Source organism: Eleginops maclovinus, chromosome 5 (genome assembly GCF_036324505.1).
Source record: "Eleginops maclovinus isolate JMC-PN-2008 ecotype Puerto Natales chromosome 5, JC_Emac_rtc_rv5, whole genome shotgun sequence".
In the NCBI taxonomy this organism is placed as follows: Eukaryota; Metazoa; Chordata; class Actinopteri; order Perciformes; family Eleginopidae; genus Eleginops; species Eleginops maclovinus.
The window spans coordinates 3,611,959-3,628,927 of NC_086353.1; the positions used below are offsets into that span (position 1 = coordinate 3,611,959).

A 16,969-nucleotide genomic window follows, 5' to 3' on the forward strand; every position below is an offset into this window, starting at 1 on the left:
CATATTTATTATTTGACATCAGCAGATTAAAATACATGTTTATTATGTACATATATGTAACAGGAGTGTTAGATAAAGTGCCAAATACCATTTTTACAAAAAACAATAGAAAGGAAAAAAGTGATTTGTGGAAGACCATCACACCCATCGTCATTACCCTGGTCCCACAATGCATTGCTTCAGGACGAGCGGCCATCTTGTTTGGAGGAAGGCTGAAACGCTCAGTGGTTAGTTTGGCACGGTTCATCCGGGAGTCAAACTCACACTCTGGGATGAAGGGATGAATATAGGGTGTTTTTATTTGTGGTTTTTACAGTAACGTTTCATCCCAAAATCCATGTTCTTCCTCTCAGCTGTAGTGGCGTTTATTAATCCAGGTTTTTTTTTTTTTAATGTAAGTTGCCTATTATTGGAGATATTGGCTGTTTTATCTTCACATTTTCAAAATGTATTTCTTACTTGTACATTGTATAATTGTACTGCCTCTGCATTTTTTCCATCTTGTATTTAATCAGATGAGCATTATCGTGCTTTGTCCTTATCAAATAAACCCATTTAAAAAACATTACACTCGTCTGGTCATGCTCAAAGGGCCCAAAAATACCATTAGGAAAACTCAACAGCAATGTCTCTTATCAGGGACAATCCTTTAATAACATATTTAGATCCCTTTGTTGTTGTTCTTTCTATCAGAAAGAAACAACGCGTGGTGTGTATTTTGAAGGTCTTACATTTCTCAGCCACTTAAAGATGTAATTTCTCTCTTTTTGTGTGTATGAATTGTATGTTGTATTGTGTAAGGTGAGTGTTATTGTATTTATTGCCAACAATAAAGTATTCTGAATCTGAATTAGATTCCTTATAAGCATAGACAATTGTAAAATCAAGATTAAGGATTACCTAAACACTTTTTCACATGTCCTGGTACTTAACGCTGCTAATGTCATTGCTTTATGTACTTTGCTGTTGTGTAGTGTTGCTTATTGTTTGTTTTGGTTAACATGTGTACGCTTTCTTTCTCTTTTTATAACTTCCTGCTATTTTTCTTGCTCTTTTATGTGAATCTTTTTATGCTGCTTTCTTGGCCCACGACTCCCTTTTTACTGTAAGAGAGATTCTGAAGGTCATTGTGAAATAATCATGATTAAATAAATGTTACAAAATTTAAAAAATAATAAAAAACAAGCTGGATCACAAATTAAGTGCCATCTAAAGCCAATATATTGACATTTCTCCAGACAACTCACACTTAAAACAACTTAGATTGATTAACAGCACTACAGGTAAGAGGAAACACATTTTGGGGTGAACTGTCCCTTTAAACCTGAACCGACATCATGAACCAGCGAACAACAGGTCAGTCTTTTTGTAAGAAACTGGATTGCAAATGTTTCCACACCGACGAAACTCTCCTTGTATTACTCAGAAATCCAGCATGGTTGCTCTCAGGTTGCTACGTGAGGAACTGTTTGTACACCGGAGCCCAGAGGTGTTCTCAGTTCCCGCTCACAACCTGGAACGTATTTTGTATTAATATATAAGACGACGGACACTTTCCACACACTTTTTTTTCTTCTGACAAACTGAGGAAGATGACATTCTTTAAACAGTTGTTGGTCGCCGTGTGTGTGTGTGTGTGTGTGTGTGTGTGTGTGTGTGTGTGTGTGTGTGTGTGTGTGTGTGTGTGTGTGTGTGTGTGTGTGCGTGTGTGTGTGTGTGTGTGTTCCTCACAAACGAGACGGTGACAGAGATGACGGGTAGTATATCCGGAGAACAGGCACACACTTATTTGCATGTACGCATTTCAGGGCGTTTTTCTTTCTTTTTTTTGATACAAAAGGTTGATAAAACAGCCCCCGTCCCCCCATGTTTTGTCTCAGTAGCCCCTCGCTGTGTTCCCCGCGGCAGTGATGGATGCACAGATACTCGGTGATGAAGACGCGACGTCACTCTATCACTACCAGATGATCGACACACTGACACAATCTGGCTGATCGGGAAGGCGGACGCTGCTTCACTGTCCGTCTGCCAGCTGCGAAAAATGAGTTTAAGACGTCTGCAGTTCAGCCCTCAGATCCGGAGAGAAGTGCAACTCCTCCTCCTCCTCCTCCTCCTCCTCCTCCTCCTCCTCCTCCTCCTCCTCCATCTCCATGACAGTCTTACTACTAACTGTCTTTCTTTAGTTTAATCCCTCGATGATCCCTGACCCTGTAAGTTCATTTTCATGGAACTAACTTTCCTCTTCCTCCTCCTTTTCATCCTCAGCTGGTGCTTCGTCCACCTCCTCCTCTACCTCCTCCTCCTCCTCATCCTCCTGTACAGCTTCTTCCTCTTCTTCTTTCTCCTCTTCCTCATCTTCTGTTTCTCCAACCTCCTGTGCTACATTTTCCTCCGTTTCTGCTGCCTCCTCCTCTTCCTCCTCGACCTCCTCCTTTTCCTCCACTTCCTCTTCCTCCTCTGCTGCTTCCTCTCCCTCTTGTTCTCCATCTATATCTTCCTTTTCCAAAGATTCCTCGCCTTCTCCTTCCTCGGTCTGCCCCTCCTCAGCTTCTGCACAATCCTCTTGTTCTTCTTCCGGATGTTGCTGAGCCTCTTCCTCCTCTTCTTTAGTCTCCTCTTCCTCAACTGCATCATTCACTTCGCCTCCTCCGTCGTCTTCCACTTCCTCCTCCTCCTCTGCATTTTCCTTCACCTCTTCCTCTTCTTCTCCGTCTCTTTCTCCAGCCTCCTCCTCCTCCTCCTTTGTCTCCTCTTCTTCTGCTTGTCCTTCTCCATTGTCTTCCTCTGTGTTCTCCTTCACCTCTTCTTCTTCTTCTTCTTCTTTGTCTCTCTCTCCGGCTTCCTCCTCCTCATTTACCTCCTCTTCTTCTTCTTCTCCCTCTCCTTCTCCATCTTCCTCCTCCTCCTTTGTTTCCTCTTCTTCTTCTGCCTCTCCTTCTCCATTCTCCTCCTCTGCGTTCTCCTTCACCTCTTCTTCTTCTCCCTCTCTTTCTCCATCTTCCTCCTCCTCCTCTTCCTCCTCCTCACCCTGGACCCCGTTGTGTTTGCTGTTGTGATTCTCCTCGTCTTCTGTCTCAGCTCCTTCGTCGCCCGGCGTTCTCTCCTCGGTGCCGCACCTCCCCCCGTTGCTGCTCAGGTGGACGTGGTTGTGGTTGTTGTGCTCCAGGTCTTCCAGCGTGAGTTCAAACTGGAAGCGGTCGTGCTGCAGGTGTCGGTCCGGGGGAGGAGAGGGGGACTGGGGCATCGTGCTCAGGTACCACTCCCTGTTTTCCTCCAGAGTGTCCAGCAGCTCCTGAGCGTCCGGGTGCACCAGGTCTGCCCAAGTCTCCCACAGCGGGTGCACGATGTAGTCGATGAAACCCACCTGGAAATACAGAATTTATCAAAGGGATTATTACACATTTTTGATAAAGAATTGTTAAATGAGATTGATAAAAATAAAAAATAAATTGTAAATATTAAGTGAGCCTCCAGTTAGCTTAGCATAAAGACTGGAAACAGCTGACACATGCAAAGGGAACAAAACTGTAAACAAACACATCTAAAGAGTCATTTTGAATGTAATCTTGTTTGTTAAATGCATCCAGACATGTAATGATTAGACGATTAGTTGATTAGCAAAAATGTCCCAAATTGGGATCAATAAAGTACCACTATCATCTATCTATCTATTTAGTATATTGACAGAAATACAACGGCATTGTTTTGTATATTTAAGTGATTTTTTATGCAAAATGGCAGAATTTATTTTGGATTTCTTGCTTTTTTACTATGCCAACTATTCAGAAAACTCAATATTCCCAGGATTTGGACTGATGAAATATGACAATTAACTGACTGACTGAGAAACTGGGATGCACACTTTTCACTATTTTCTGACATTTTGTAGACCAAATAATGAATTGATTCATCTAGAAAATAACCTACAGGTAATAGATAAAGAAATTAATGTTAAATTGCAGCATTAAAGGGGAAACACTGAGGATCTGCATAGAATAGAACAAAAGATTGAGGTTAAACATGGGTTTTGTTTTCATCTCATTTCCAGCTGAAAGCTCTAGCTTTACATCTATTATCTTTCCTGGTTAGACTATTTCAAGTACAAGGAAATCCAAGTGGCAGCAGACCTCCAAATAAAACGTAATTCTTTAAAGTCCAAAATCGGTGTCCAGAAACGGGACCCAGTAAAATGTCACTCCTTAATATCCTGGACTTTGAAAAGAGGCATTTGACTGAAGTAGATGCCCATCAAAACAGAAAGGTATTTGTCAGACACGCATCCAAAATACAAAAACAAAACATTGAATTAGTCACCATCATAATTTATCTGAAGTCTTTCCAGGCCACTTTACTCTGCCAGATTTATAAAAGGAAGAACAAATAGTGTTGGAGGGACAAAGGCAGTCTAGTTTGTCTCTTCCTGCTCAACAGAGTACATAGAAAGAGGCTCTGTGGAGGTTGATTTCTCACCTCTCTGCTTCAAAATATGCACATTATCCAAAGATATTTACTCTTAAATATAGATTTATGTACAGATTTATCTACCACATGTTTCATGTGAATGCATTGTATCCTCATGCACTTTACTTCTCTTTGCACTTTCTGGTTGGATGCAAACTGCATTTCATTGTACTCTACTGTAATCTAATCCTTGGTATAGCTTGAACTATCTCTTTTTCCTTGATTGCAATCAAATTTAGTACAGATCTTCATATCCCCCTATTCATAATTGTATTCATCTTTGTGATTCTTTCATCATCATGAGGTCTGTAACGTTTAAATATTATTATTACGTGGTTTAGTTGAATACTCGATTCTGATTGGTCAATTCAGAACATGTGACACGTTGTTATTCCATTAGCACTGACCGTTGTTAAGGAGGATCAAGAAGACAAAGGAAAAGAGGTTAAAATACGGAGCGCTGGACGTCACATAAATCACCACAAGACAGACAGGAAGTAAACACTCACAGGAACACGGTATGGGTTCTGCAGCGTTTAAGGACTTGTTAGTGGATCAAAAACTGTAAACAGACTTGAACATTTACGGAAAAACCGCAATCAGTGCTGCCGTAAAGTTGTTGTTGTTGTCGCAGTTCCAGCCGTTTGGTGCGCTGTGGACGGAGTTTTTCTTAGCGGAAAAAATACGATAATTTTAAGGTCAATAAAATCATTTCAATTAATATTGGGAGTCGAGTCGGTAGTTTGTTTAGTATATGACCGTACAATAAGCGAGGCGTACATATCAGTTTCTAATTAATCAATTTGGATTAATTACACATGTAGACCGCGTGGAACCGAGAGATAAAGCCCTACCTGACTCTTCTCAACCGAGGCGGTGTGTTTGTCACACATGGCGCTGATCTCCATGCCCCTCTCCCGCTCCTTGTCTCCCTGTCTGAAGAATTCCTCCATGATCCTCTCGGTCCACTGCCTGTACAGCGGCAAGGCCTTGGTGGGGTTGCTCAGGTCGGCACAGTGCACCATGTTCCTCAGCACCTGCACACACACGCGCACACACGCACGCACACACACACACACACACAGTACACTGCATTCAGTTATATATTCACACACACTGGCTGCTTAGAAAAACGTTTCCAATACAATTACTTATTACAAATTGAATCTTTTTAACATTTTGTGGGACTTGTTTAGTAATGTGTGTGTGTGTTTGCATGGTAGTATTAGTTATTCAACACTGTTCAATGTATTGTATTACCCCAGCAGTTCACACAGTACTTGTCACAACATGATGCAGTAGTGTGTGTGGTGTGTGTGTGTGTACAGACCGTTACCTGTATCCTCTCGGTGTAATGATCCAGCAGCAGCACGCCGGAGCTCGTCACCTTCTTTGTCTCCACCATCGTCTTCAGGTCGGCCAGCAGCGTCATGTGTTTGGACATATCTGTGGCCAACACCTGCACACAGACACAGGGAAGACACAACCAGAAGATCAAAGATCCAACCTCCTCTCTGTAACTTATCAGTCCAATAAAACACTGAAAGAGGAGTGGCGTGAGCCTTAAAATCAGGGATGAGTTTAGTTGCTATCATACAAAGTGTGCAATTAAAAGAATGATGATTTCTGCAACACAGAACACGTCTCTTCCTTTATGCTGCAAGGATTTTCTGATTACACATTGTCATATGAACTCTGGTGTTGCTCCTGTCAAGTAATGCAAACATGGACAAACCAGCATACAAAGTGATGACAAAATGTTAACAAGATCAGAACTGAACTAAGTTAACTTGTGTTTAAAATAAAAGGGCCAATAAGAATCAAAAGTGAGAGCTGTTTACTAAATAAGACAAATCTAAAAGTCACAAATGATAAAATATGAGATTCACAGCATTGGCAGCAGAAATAGAACCAAAACTACAAACCAAAAGATGATGAGAAGTTATTCACAAACTTAAATCTTATGTGTGATGGTGAAAATAAATGAGTGACAGAAGAAAATGTCCCGACCATATCGATGACGAGCTTGCGGAGGCTCTGCCGCTGTCTCTTGGTGAGGTTCTGGAAGATGTCACAGTGCTCCTGGTGCAGAAGCTTGAAGCCCACAGCGAGGTGATGGTTCTCCAGGACCGACTCGTCGTTATACATGAGGGCCAGCTCCGAGTCTGAAGAGGCAGGAAGGGAGAGGTTTAAAGGCAGTTTGTGCAAATATATAGACCTATTTTTATCTGTGTGTATGTGTGTGCTCACTGGTGTTGATGAGGAACTGATTGGAGACTCCGGGATGGTCGACATCGTGGATAGCTGCAGCGAACAGAGCGGCGAGGATCTCCAGATCAGTGAAGACAGCCTGAAAGAATCAAGAGGATGAGGATCAGAGAAGAGAAGATAATTTCATCCACTTTTTATCCAAAGTAAGTCCAGTATTGTGTGTGTGTGTGTGTACACCTACATCTAGAGCAGGTGAGGACAGGAGGACGTGCGTGGACTGAGTGACATCTGCAGCGTGGAGGCTGTTGTGGTACGCTACGTTTCCATGGTAATGGTCCTCCAGGGTCATCACATAAGTGACAAACGTGTCGACGGGGATACGAAACGTCTTCAACAGCTCTCGCTCCTACACACACACACACACACACACACACACACACACACAATAATAATAATAATTACGAGTGCATTCTGCATTAAGTTCAACAATATATATCGAGCACTGGGCTTATGGAGGTCATTGCAAATTAAAGTAGAAGAATTAAAAAGAAAAATAATGATCGTTCAAATATAAAGTTAATTCAGATTTAAATAAGAGAAATAAGCAATTTACTTAAATCAAATCCATAAAAACATATAACCAGATATATAAACAAATAGGATGCATATATGATCTCCTATACAGTAAATAAAATGCCAGTATATATACCATTGTTGAATTAACAACAGATAAAAGTGGAAAATAGCATTTAAAACTCTCCAATGATAATCTCAAAGGTAGCACAATTTAATCCTGCTTTAAAAATACAATAAAACAGCATCAAAAGTAACATAAGAGGAAAATGCGAAATGATTTACTATGATTAGGCCTTCTTGTGAAAGTAACATTAAAGTGAGGTCCTACAGAAACACAACTTTAGTTTACCTGGAAGATGGTGTACATGATGCAGCTGAGCGGTCTGTTGTTGGAGAACTCTGCTACTCTGAATATGTTGAAACTCCACTTATCCAGATCCTCCAACTCCTGATCACACACACACACACACACACACGCAAAACATGAAAATGTAACTTTTTTTTTTGTCTGAAATGCAACACCTGTAGCCCCCCTTTCTAGAGTATTAGGCAAATATAAATTATTGAAACACCTGGATTAGTATCCCTGACATCTGTACCGTTACCATCCCTTTAACCCCTTTATTTTCAGCTCTCAATTATCATATTCCTGCCTTTATTCATTCTGTTGCAGGGTATGGTATCCATGTTCTTGTTTTAAACAATCGAGTTGTCTTGTGTCTGTTTTTCTGTTTTGCTTCGTCCCTTACTGAAATCTTCATAAGTACATTATCAGATAAACTAGTACATTATATGTTGTTGGAAATTCAAGTTCTATTGGAAGCTTCCCACTCATCTTAATGTGACACTGAAAGAGCCTCACGAGTGAATCACCAAAAGAATAGAAGTGCAGGACACACCGTCTCCATACTAATGGAAGGGACAAACAAGCCAATATTGAAAATAAAAACAACAATAACTCAAACCTACAGAGCCACCAAAGCCCCGAAAGATGATGTGTGTTATCATCATGTACGCACAAGTAAATCATTTCTGTGTTTACTGTCCAAGTCTGAGCCGCGATTGATGTATGCAACTTGTTCTGGAGTGAGTCAGAGAAAGCGAGACAGACCTTGGCGAGCTCGTCCTCGTGGTCTGTGTTGACGCCAAAGCGAGGCATGGAGGAGCTGGAGAGGCTGGAGCTGTGAGACAGTTTCCTCACGCCGCTGATGTGACTCATGGATTTCTCTTTCAGGGTGGGAGACGGGATTTCCACCTCGTTCTGCTTGTCTGCAGAGGGATGGAGAAACAACAGTCGCAGTTGGGGTTATTGTGCTTTTTATCCTGGGGAATGTGTTGTTAAGAGGGATCAGATGGTGGTCCTGCTCACCCATGAAGGTGCTGGAGATGTATTCTGACACCTGGTTACCGGAGCGACTCATCTCTGACAGGTGGGACAGCTCTCTGTTCAGCATCCTCTTAAACTGCGGAGGAACGGGATCAGAAATATCTTAAATACCCGGGGGCTGGGAATTGTATTTGGCTCCAAATTAAAATGGAATAAAATTACAACCAAATAAACTTAAATAAAATTAAATGTGTTTTTAATCAAAAAATGAATAATTAACAAACGTAAAATGTAATTGTATGCACTAAAAATAATAAATAAATAAATATAACAATAAAAGCATAATCTATTCAATGCGAAATATGCAAATTGTACAAGAATATTTAACACTAAATAGGTAAAAAAGGAATATTTAATGATTTAGAGAGCAGTACATTTAAATAGTAATGGTATTAATGCTGAGAACCAGATTATTGCTTAAAATAAGAGTGTACAATTAATGCTAGGGTGATATTGGTATTGCACGGTTGGATAATATATGCAGAATATTGCACGGTTGGATAATTGCTCAGGTTATAATAACCTTAGCAAGTCCAAAATGCAGAGTTTAATAATTGCCCAGGTTAAAAATAGTCTGTAATTGCAGAGTTTAATGGGGTTATAGCTGCTGAAGGAAGGACATTGTTTCTCTGCTCCTCTCTCTTCTTACTAACAGGTGATATTCACTGCAGAGCTTTGGATTAGAAAGGGGTTTCCCAGGGTTTAAGGTTAACGTATCATAACAGCATGGTGGTGGAAAGCTGTTCGATTATCCACATCAGGAATTTAGCTTTTGAAATATGATTGGTTATTTCATTCAGATAGAGACAAAGAGTGGCAGGATGTTTGAATGATGAAGGTTACTATTGAATGAAGGTAGATTGTTATAACCAGCAGGAAAACGTAAACTTATATAAAGACAAATGTGTCAAAATCCATAAAAGGGAACCCTAAAGTCTATATGTAATATGTACTGCATGCTGACAGTGATTTATTTATTACCCTGTTGATATGTTTGATGAACGGGTCGGTTGTTGGATGTTTGTCTCACCTTGTTGGACGCCATCTCGCTGACGGAGCGGTGCGTCTGGATGGTCTCCAGCTGGTCCAAACACCAGTCCAGCTCCTCCAGAGTGTCCAGAGCCAGCTGCTGGTACTGCTGCTCCGAGAGCGCCGCCCGGGGGCTGAGACACACCCCACCCACCGGGGAGCGCCTGAGGACACAACGAGTTACAACATCTGTTAAGACTGTTTGCTCTTCAAGATATTTATGGTTGATAAAAAACAATTCCACATTTAGTTTTAGGCTTATTTTTGTGATTTACAGGGTTTTTCATTTTCTCTCCTTCCTTCTGTGTGTATCCAATAATGTGTAAAGTGACAGGCCGCTGCATACAGTTTAAGGATCACAGGATGAATACATTCCATACTTAATGAACTGAGACTTACAAAAACCTTTTCAATTATTGAACTATTGTAGTTAGGAAAATCTTACTCCTTAACAAAGAAAGAACGGGGAATTATCTGAAATTATTTCGGATTTGGTTCGTCCAACATGACGTGTATCAAAGCATGAATTGGGAAACTACTAATCTGTACAATCTGAACTGCCCATTGCTTCTGGTTCGGTGGTCACATGGTAACAGAGTAATGTAATGTATGAAAGCTGAACCAGATTTAACACCTTACCTTAAAATGTTACTGTAGTCACAATCTTAATGTTTCAGGTACAGCAGGTAAATAGATTGTTGTTGTTGTTGTTGTAAGCAATCTCTTTGACTTGTTACCACAAATGACAACATGCTAGCACAATGAGCATGAATACATTTTAAGAGAATGAGTTGGTACTGACTTGACTGGTGAGACGTTGGCAAGAATGGTGAAGTTGCTCCGTACTGATCGCAGACTCGCCAATACCTAATTATTTACACACAAAAGTAGGAGACATAAAGAATAATGTTAGAGGAATAAACATGAAAGCCTATAAACTTCCACTGAAAATTGCACAAACACTGGTTTCAGCTCCTAAACATAGTCATTTATCTATTTTCCAACCAGTCAAAGTTGTGTATCGTGTTTATTGACATGATAAAGTAGGTTTACACATACATGGAGATAGGTGCATACACAAACTTAAAAAGAAATATAGAACTATTGTAAAAGCTAATTAAAAATAACTATGATAAAAAGAAAAGAATATAAATATGCTTACAAGAAATATAAATGAACAGAAGTGTAATTACAATAGGGAAATGATCAAATGTGTGTATATAAATATTAGAATTGAAATAGTTTAGAAAGTATTGAGTCATTAAACATTTGATCATTAAATGAGACTCACTTGTGCAAAAGGTGTGACGATGAAGTCTTCTCCTGTGTGCCTGAAAGAGAGAGAAGAAAAAAAACATAACACACACACACACACACACACACACACACACACACACACACACACACACACACACACACACACACACACACACACACACACACACACACAATACTGGTTTTTCTTTGGATAAAAAGTTTAAAAAGTGGAAGAAATGATCTTATCTTCTCTGACCCTCATCATCATTTCTCACTCATTGATTGTGTCTCTAGATGAGTCTCACCCTTCACTGGCGAGGGAGGAGTTACGAGAGACCGTCTTGGGTGACATGTCGTAGTCCGAGTCCGAGCGGTAGAGGAAGGACTCTCGTCTCTGTCCGGGGAAGGAGGTGTGTAGCGTGAGGCCGGGACTCTGAGAGCCCAGCGGGGTGTGACCCGGGGACACGCCATTTTCTGCTTCATAGCTGCAGGAGGAACATTTGATGCTTAGTTAGGATGGAAAAGCATCCTGTAGGGTGAAAGTGCAAAGGTGTGTGTGTGTGTGTGTGTGTGTGTGTGTGTGTGTGTGTGTGTGTGTGTGTGTGTGTGTGTGTGTGTGTGTGTGTGTGTGTGTGTGTGTGTGTGTGTGTGTGTGTGTGTGTACCTCTCAGTGTCTGCTTGTGTGATGGAGATGCGAGGCGGGATGCGGAGGGGAAGAGTTGTTGGACGGGACACGTTGCTCAGGACCTCGGGGGAACGAGTGCGGTCTCGAGGGCGGAGCCAGCACGGTACCTGCAGAGTAGGGTTTTTAGAAATGAGATACAGTAGATAGATATATTCATTACTAACCACCAGTTGCTTTTTTAATCGCATTCAAAACTGGTACAGAGAAGAGTTTTGGGTAACTTTGTGCCTTAGTAACAAATCATTCAATACCTCGGAGTATGTAATGGAATATTTGATTTGTATTTGTAGATATTTTTCCTGTAATTCCAGGAAACCATGGGGTTTTCATTCATTTAAGTTCAGTATTTTGGCCATTAAAGTGTCAGCAGAAACAAACAGTTAACTCTGATGTCTCTTTTTTACGTCTCTTGCTAAATTGTTAGGAAATAGCTGCCCATTCACACATCTAGCAAAGATTCAAGGATGTGTTATGCACTCCTGGCAAATGCAAGTCAAGTATAAATGAGGTAAATTGATACTCTACACCCACTGCTTTTCTATTTGAACAGCTCTATGTATACACTCAATCTCTCTTTTGAACTCAAGGTGAACTGGTACAGAAAAGACCCAGATCTACCTGTTGCTGTCAGTCTGCCGTTTGGTGTTGAGCAGTCTGGTTTCGTGCCAAAGTAGAGGCCCATAGCTCAGTTTATCACACCAGCCCCAGGCAAGTGTATGCACCCATGCCTTCTTTGAATACCTGCAGACTAGAGGAAAGTCTTCTGCTCCTCCCTCGGCGAAGCTCGGCTCCCAGTGTGGCCCCAGACGTATAAGATCGGCTGTAGCGAGATGACTCCCCCTTCTCCTCAGCACCAATTATATCTGTGTCTTTACCCTGTGGGTGAGAGGGGGGTGAGAGGGCGAGGGAAACAGAGACATGATAGTCTGATAAATGTCATAACTTGGTTCATGCAGTTGTCATTTTGCTGATATTATCAAAGCAAGAGAACATTAGATACTGGAGATTCTTCTTCATTCACTTTCCGGTGTCAAGATTGTATACCATTGCACTTTAAATCTTTTACACCTCTATACTTTTGCTGAATGGCCCTTCACATTATGTTTTGCATTAGTTGGCTCTTATATATTAATTTATTCTTTGGCTGGTTGCTTCTTTTATGTGTAAATTAATGAGTGATAACATGGTACAGATGTTTGTCCCCAAGGTCAGAAATAACGATGCAAAATAAAGATTTTGACCCTTATTTGGTCAAAATCTACAGAAGGACCTGTAATAAGTAGAGCTGATTACTAATTTAAGCAAATTATAAAAAGATAGAGCATAACAGATTGTTCTTACATGTCTTAGTGAAAATATTGTGCCTTTTTTATTCATAATAGCTGCTTTTGTGTTGCTTATTAACTCTAAATTGTGCCGATTCATTTGTAGCATGGCTGTTCCAATATAGGACTTTTATAATATGATAACAATATAATTGAAATGCCAAAAAAATGTGAATTATAATAACAAATTCATCTTGTTTATTGTGCAATTTGCTCTTTTTTTGCTAATTTATTACAACATTTGAGGGAGGCGGGGAGAAAACTGGAACATTAACTGTCAAATTAAGTGTTTTAAGAGGCGCTGGAGTGATTGAACAACATTATCATTTGTGTTTTATTGACATGATATCAATAATAAATGTTTTAAATATCAAAGTTACAGTCAGTCTATCGCCACAGACCATATTTGTGGTGTCTGCTAATGTTGTGTTTATTGTTGAAACAGTGTTTATGTTACCCTCTTGTCCAGGTCACTCCTGAAAAAGAGATTTGGATGTCAACGAGAATTTTACCCAACAAGGCATTAATATATATTTCAGAGGAGAAAAATGCAAAAGAAACCCGACTATAAATCATTTATGTGTGTGTGTGTGTGTGTGTGTGTGTGTGTGTGTGTGTGTGTGTGTGTGTGTGTGTGTGTGTGTGTGTGTGTGTGTGTGTGTGTGTGTGTGTGTGTGTGTGTGTCTGGGATGAGGCCTCTACAGACGGAGCTCTTCGAGGCTGATCTGCACTGCAGTACCGTAGCAACAAAACACAAGGGGGAATGGTAGCAGTTGCTAGGCAACAGTGCCATGTTGCTTCCATGCTGCGTTTGATGTCTTCCAGACCCAGATGTGGAAAGATGCTCACACAGACACACACACACACACATACAGTACACAGACACACACACAATCAGACGGAAATGTATGGGCACCTGCTCCTCAGCGTAATCAATAAAAGAGCGAGTGATTAATGCACCCTATCGTGTCCTTCAGCCAAGACGTTACCTTTAACTGAAAATAGTGCATTTACATCGAGCACTCATTTAGCCGGCACTCATTTCCATACTGGACAATGAGCGAGCAAGTGAAGAGGACAAACCGTCCACTCTGACTCCTGAGAGTGTCCACAGACCTTGACAACAAGAACAAAGGGAGGCTTGGATGTGTGAAAGTCACGAGGTTTGTGTGTCATGGTGAGCATTCAAAAACACACACACACACACACACACACACACACACACACACACACACACACAGTCTGCTCTGCTTTTTACAGACTCCCATGGAAACAGGTGATAAAGTTAGTTATTTCCTCAAGTATATGAAGGATGTGTCAATCAAATAGTATCTGATACTCGCCAAAATCCCTGGATTGTTATTCAGAGATATTGAATACAAAACATTAGTCTGAACTGTCATTTAGTGTACTGTATCTGTTATATTAGGTGTAGTTATATCCAGTATTTTATACTTGTATTAAAATTGCTTCGTTATTCTCAATTCCAAGATTTAAACTTTTGCATAAAGGTACAATTGTATTATTATTTTGAATGTTTGAATACTGCTGATCAAAACTTCTGAGTTTAAAAATATTAAAGGGGCCCTTTCCTGCAGCGTGTTGTATAGGTTGCTGTGCATGTAAATGGTCTGCAAAGGCTAAAATCCCTGTGTTCGCTTCGGTTGGACTCCTTTGTTTACGTCCGCTACATAGTGACATCACTAAGTAACATTTGCGCTTCTATTGGCTAGCGCTCTAACACATTGTACGTGATAGGCTAAGGGGCGTAATATCTCGAGGCGTTTGAACAATCACAACAGAGCCGGCCAGCTAACCAATCAGAGCAGACTGAGCTCTGGTTTCAGACAGAGGGTGAAAAGAGGGGCTGCAGCACAGGCAGTATGAGAAAAATAAAGAGCTTTTTGAACATTAAAGCATGGAGACATGTCCCAGTAGAGGCACAAAATACAAATATGACCCTGAAAATAAGGTCCTTTGTAAGTGTAGATGTCTAGCAAAGTGCGTCCTTTTTATTAACTGCTTAAGAGAGGGAAACGAGTGTAGAGCATCTGTATTGTCAGATACTCGAGGTTGTGCTAACGTGATAAAGTAATATCGAGGCGTCCCCTGAGTAAAGCCCTGGTTGTTTGTGTTCTCACCTCTTCTCCAGTCACAGACAGCACGCTGCGGCTCTTCTTCATCCTGATTGGCTCGTTCTGGGCCCCAGGGCGGAGCGTTCCTGAACCCAGGCAGCAGAGCAGGTGGAGAGCCAGGACCGGAGAGGTCAAAGGTCACTGCAAGGTCAAACCGGGGTCAGACCGGGTCACAACCGGCCCCCATCAGAGCTGACTCAGCCAGCCAACCGTCCACACCTCCGTCTTCAGGTGGCTGAAACCTGGCGCCGCTAAATGCTAGAGGTGCATTTAAGGGCCCCTCAGAGGCTCCAGGGTCAGTCTGAGGTGGGTGACCTTTGTGGTTCTGTGTTTTTGTTTTCCAAACAAGCCAAAGGTGGACGAAAAGTACAATCCAAACAAATATCCTCACTCCATTTCTATGTAAGCTACAAGTTTCTGGGAAAAAATAAGTCCTCCTGCATGTCGTCTTGCTCTGGCCAGACGAGCCGATGGGATTTCCCGGTCAGAGTTCATGATGTCACCATTAAGGAAAACCTTTTCCCGAGGTTCCTAAAATGTTTATCCAACGTGGAGTATTGTTCCGATGACATTCCCCAGTGGTAAACCTGATCCCACATGAATGCAACAATCAATAATCCAGATCCAGCCTGTGGGAGGATTTTGCACCGAGTCTCAAATCAGCTTCCCGCCATCTGATTGGTCCGTCGGCTTCTGAATCCTGCAAAGGGAGAAGTGTTCAATATGAAGTCCAGATGTTAGAATTCCAGGTTTGATATGTCCGGATCCATCCTCAAATCTGTGTCAGTGTCTCCTCTTCGGTGTAGATTCCCCTGTGGGAAAACAGAAATGAGGAGTCAGAAAGAGAAGTCTCTGTGTTTGAGTCATCGGTCTTCTTTCAGAACTCTCTGTCCTGCTTTCATGTGATAAATTCGTCTGATGCATCATCAAATGTGAGAAAATCTTTTATGTGCAGTGATCTTGGAGACATATTAGAACAACAGTTTTACAAAATACAAAGCTGATGCATGAAAAACATTATCAAAACAATTTTATCCCATTAAACGATTGGTCGACTCATAAAGGGGGCTGCCCTATAGCAAAACATTGTGGCTATTGTTGCATTGCAGGAGCTGTACCTCCAGTGTGGCTAATTCTGAGCAGACACTGCAACAGTAAAGCTCTGTGATGTTATATAATTACTCCGAGCAGTCCGAGATGACCTAAATTCATTGCATAGGACAGATTCAGCATATGAGAGTGTGTGAGATTGAGCTGCAACACAGGCAGTAAGTGGTGGAGACGACTTTTACCAGGGGTCATCAAGAACACACCCACACAACGAGAGCTTCCTCACCCGAGAGTCTGCACACAGTCACAGCGTGGAGCCAGAGAAAAAATAAATAAATAAACACTCCAGGAGGAGAAATCAACAAATGCATGGTGACACAGTGACATATATATGCACAGACAATGAGAAATGTGAGCACACACACTGACTCACACACCATGGCTGCCACTACAGATGAAGCAGCTTATAAAACCAAGAAGCAGCAATGCATCAATATGCAGCTCAACTACCAGCACTGCTCTTCTGTTACAAAACACCCCCAAATATATATATATTAAACACACACACACACACACACACACACACACACACACACACACACACACACACACACACACACACACACACACACACACACACACACACACACACACACACACACACACACACTGGAGCATGCATTCTTGAGGACAGCCCTGCCATCACGCCTGTCTGCACACACACTGTAAGAGATATGTGTCAGACACACATGTACACACACACACACACACACACACACACACACACACACACACACACACACACACACACACACACACACACACACACACACACACACACACACACACGGAG

At 41.4% G+C, this 16,969-nt stretch overlaps 1 protein-coding gene across 1 annotated transcript; it reads right to left on the bottom strand.

Annotated features, from left to right (window-relative positions):
* Positions 1-2,162: 2,162 nt before the first annotated feature.
* On the bottom strand, positions 2,163-15,114 carry LOC134864075 (3',5'-cyclic-AMP phosphodiesterase 4C-like). Its single transcript, XM_063882843.1, has 16 exons — positions 15,068-15,114; positions 12,348-12,486; positions 11,586-11,713; positions 11,227-11,406; positions 10,956-10,995; positions 10,467-10,531; positions 9,666-9,828; positions 8,618-8,711; positions 8,360-8,517; positions 7,598-7,696; positions 6,914-7,078; positions 6,712-6,811; positions 6,472-6,626; positions 5,798-5,920; positions 5,316-5,498; positions 2,163-3,364 (listed from the first exon to the last, which is right to left on the bottom strand). Exons 1-16 carry the CDS (start codon positions 15,112-15,114, stop codon positions 2,231-2,233), a joined length of 2,973 nt encoding a protein of 990 aa, XP_063738913.1. The 3' UTR covers positions 2,163-2,230.
* Positions 15,115-16,969: the final 1,855 nt, after the last annotated feature.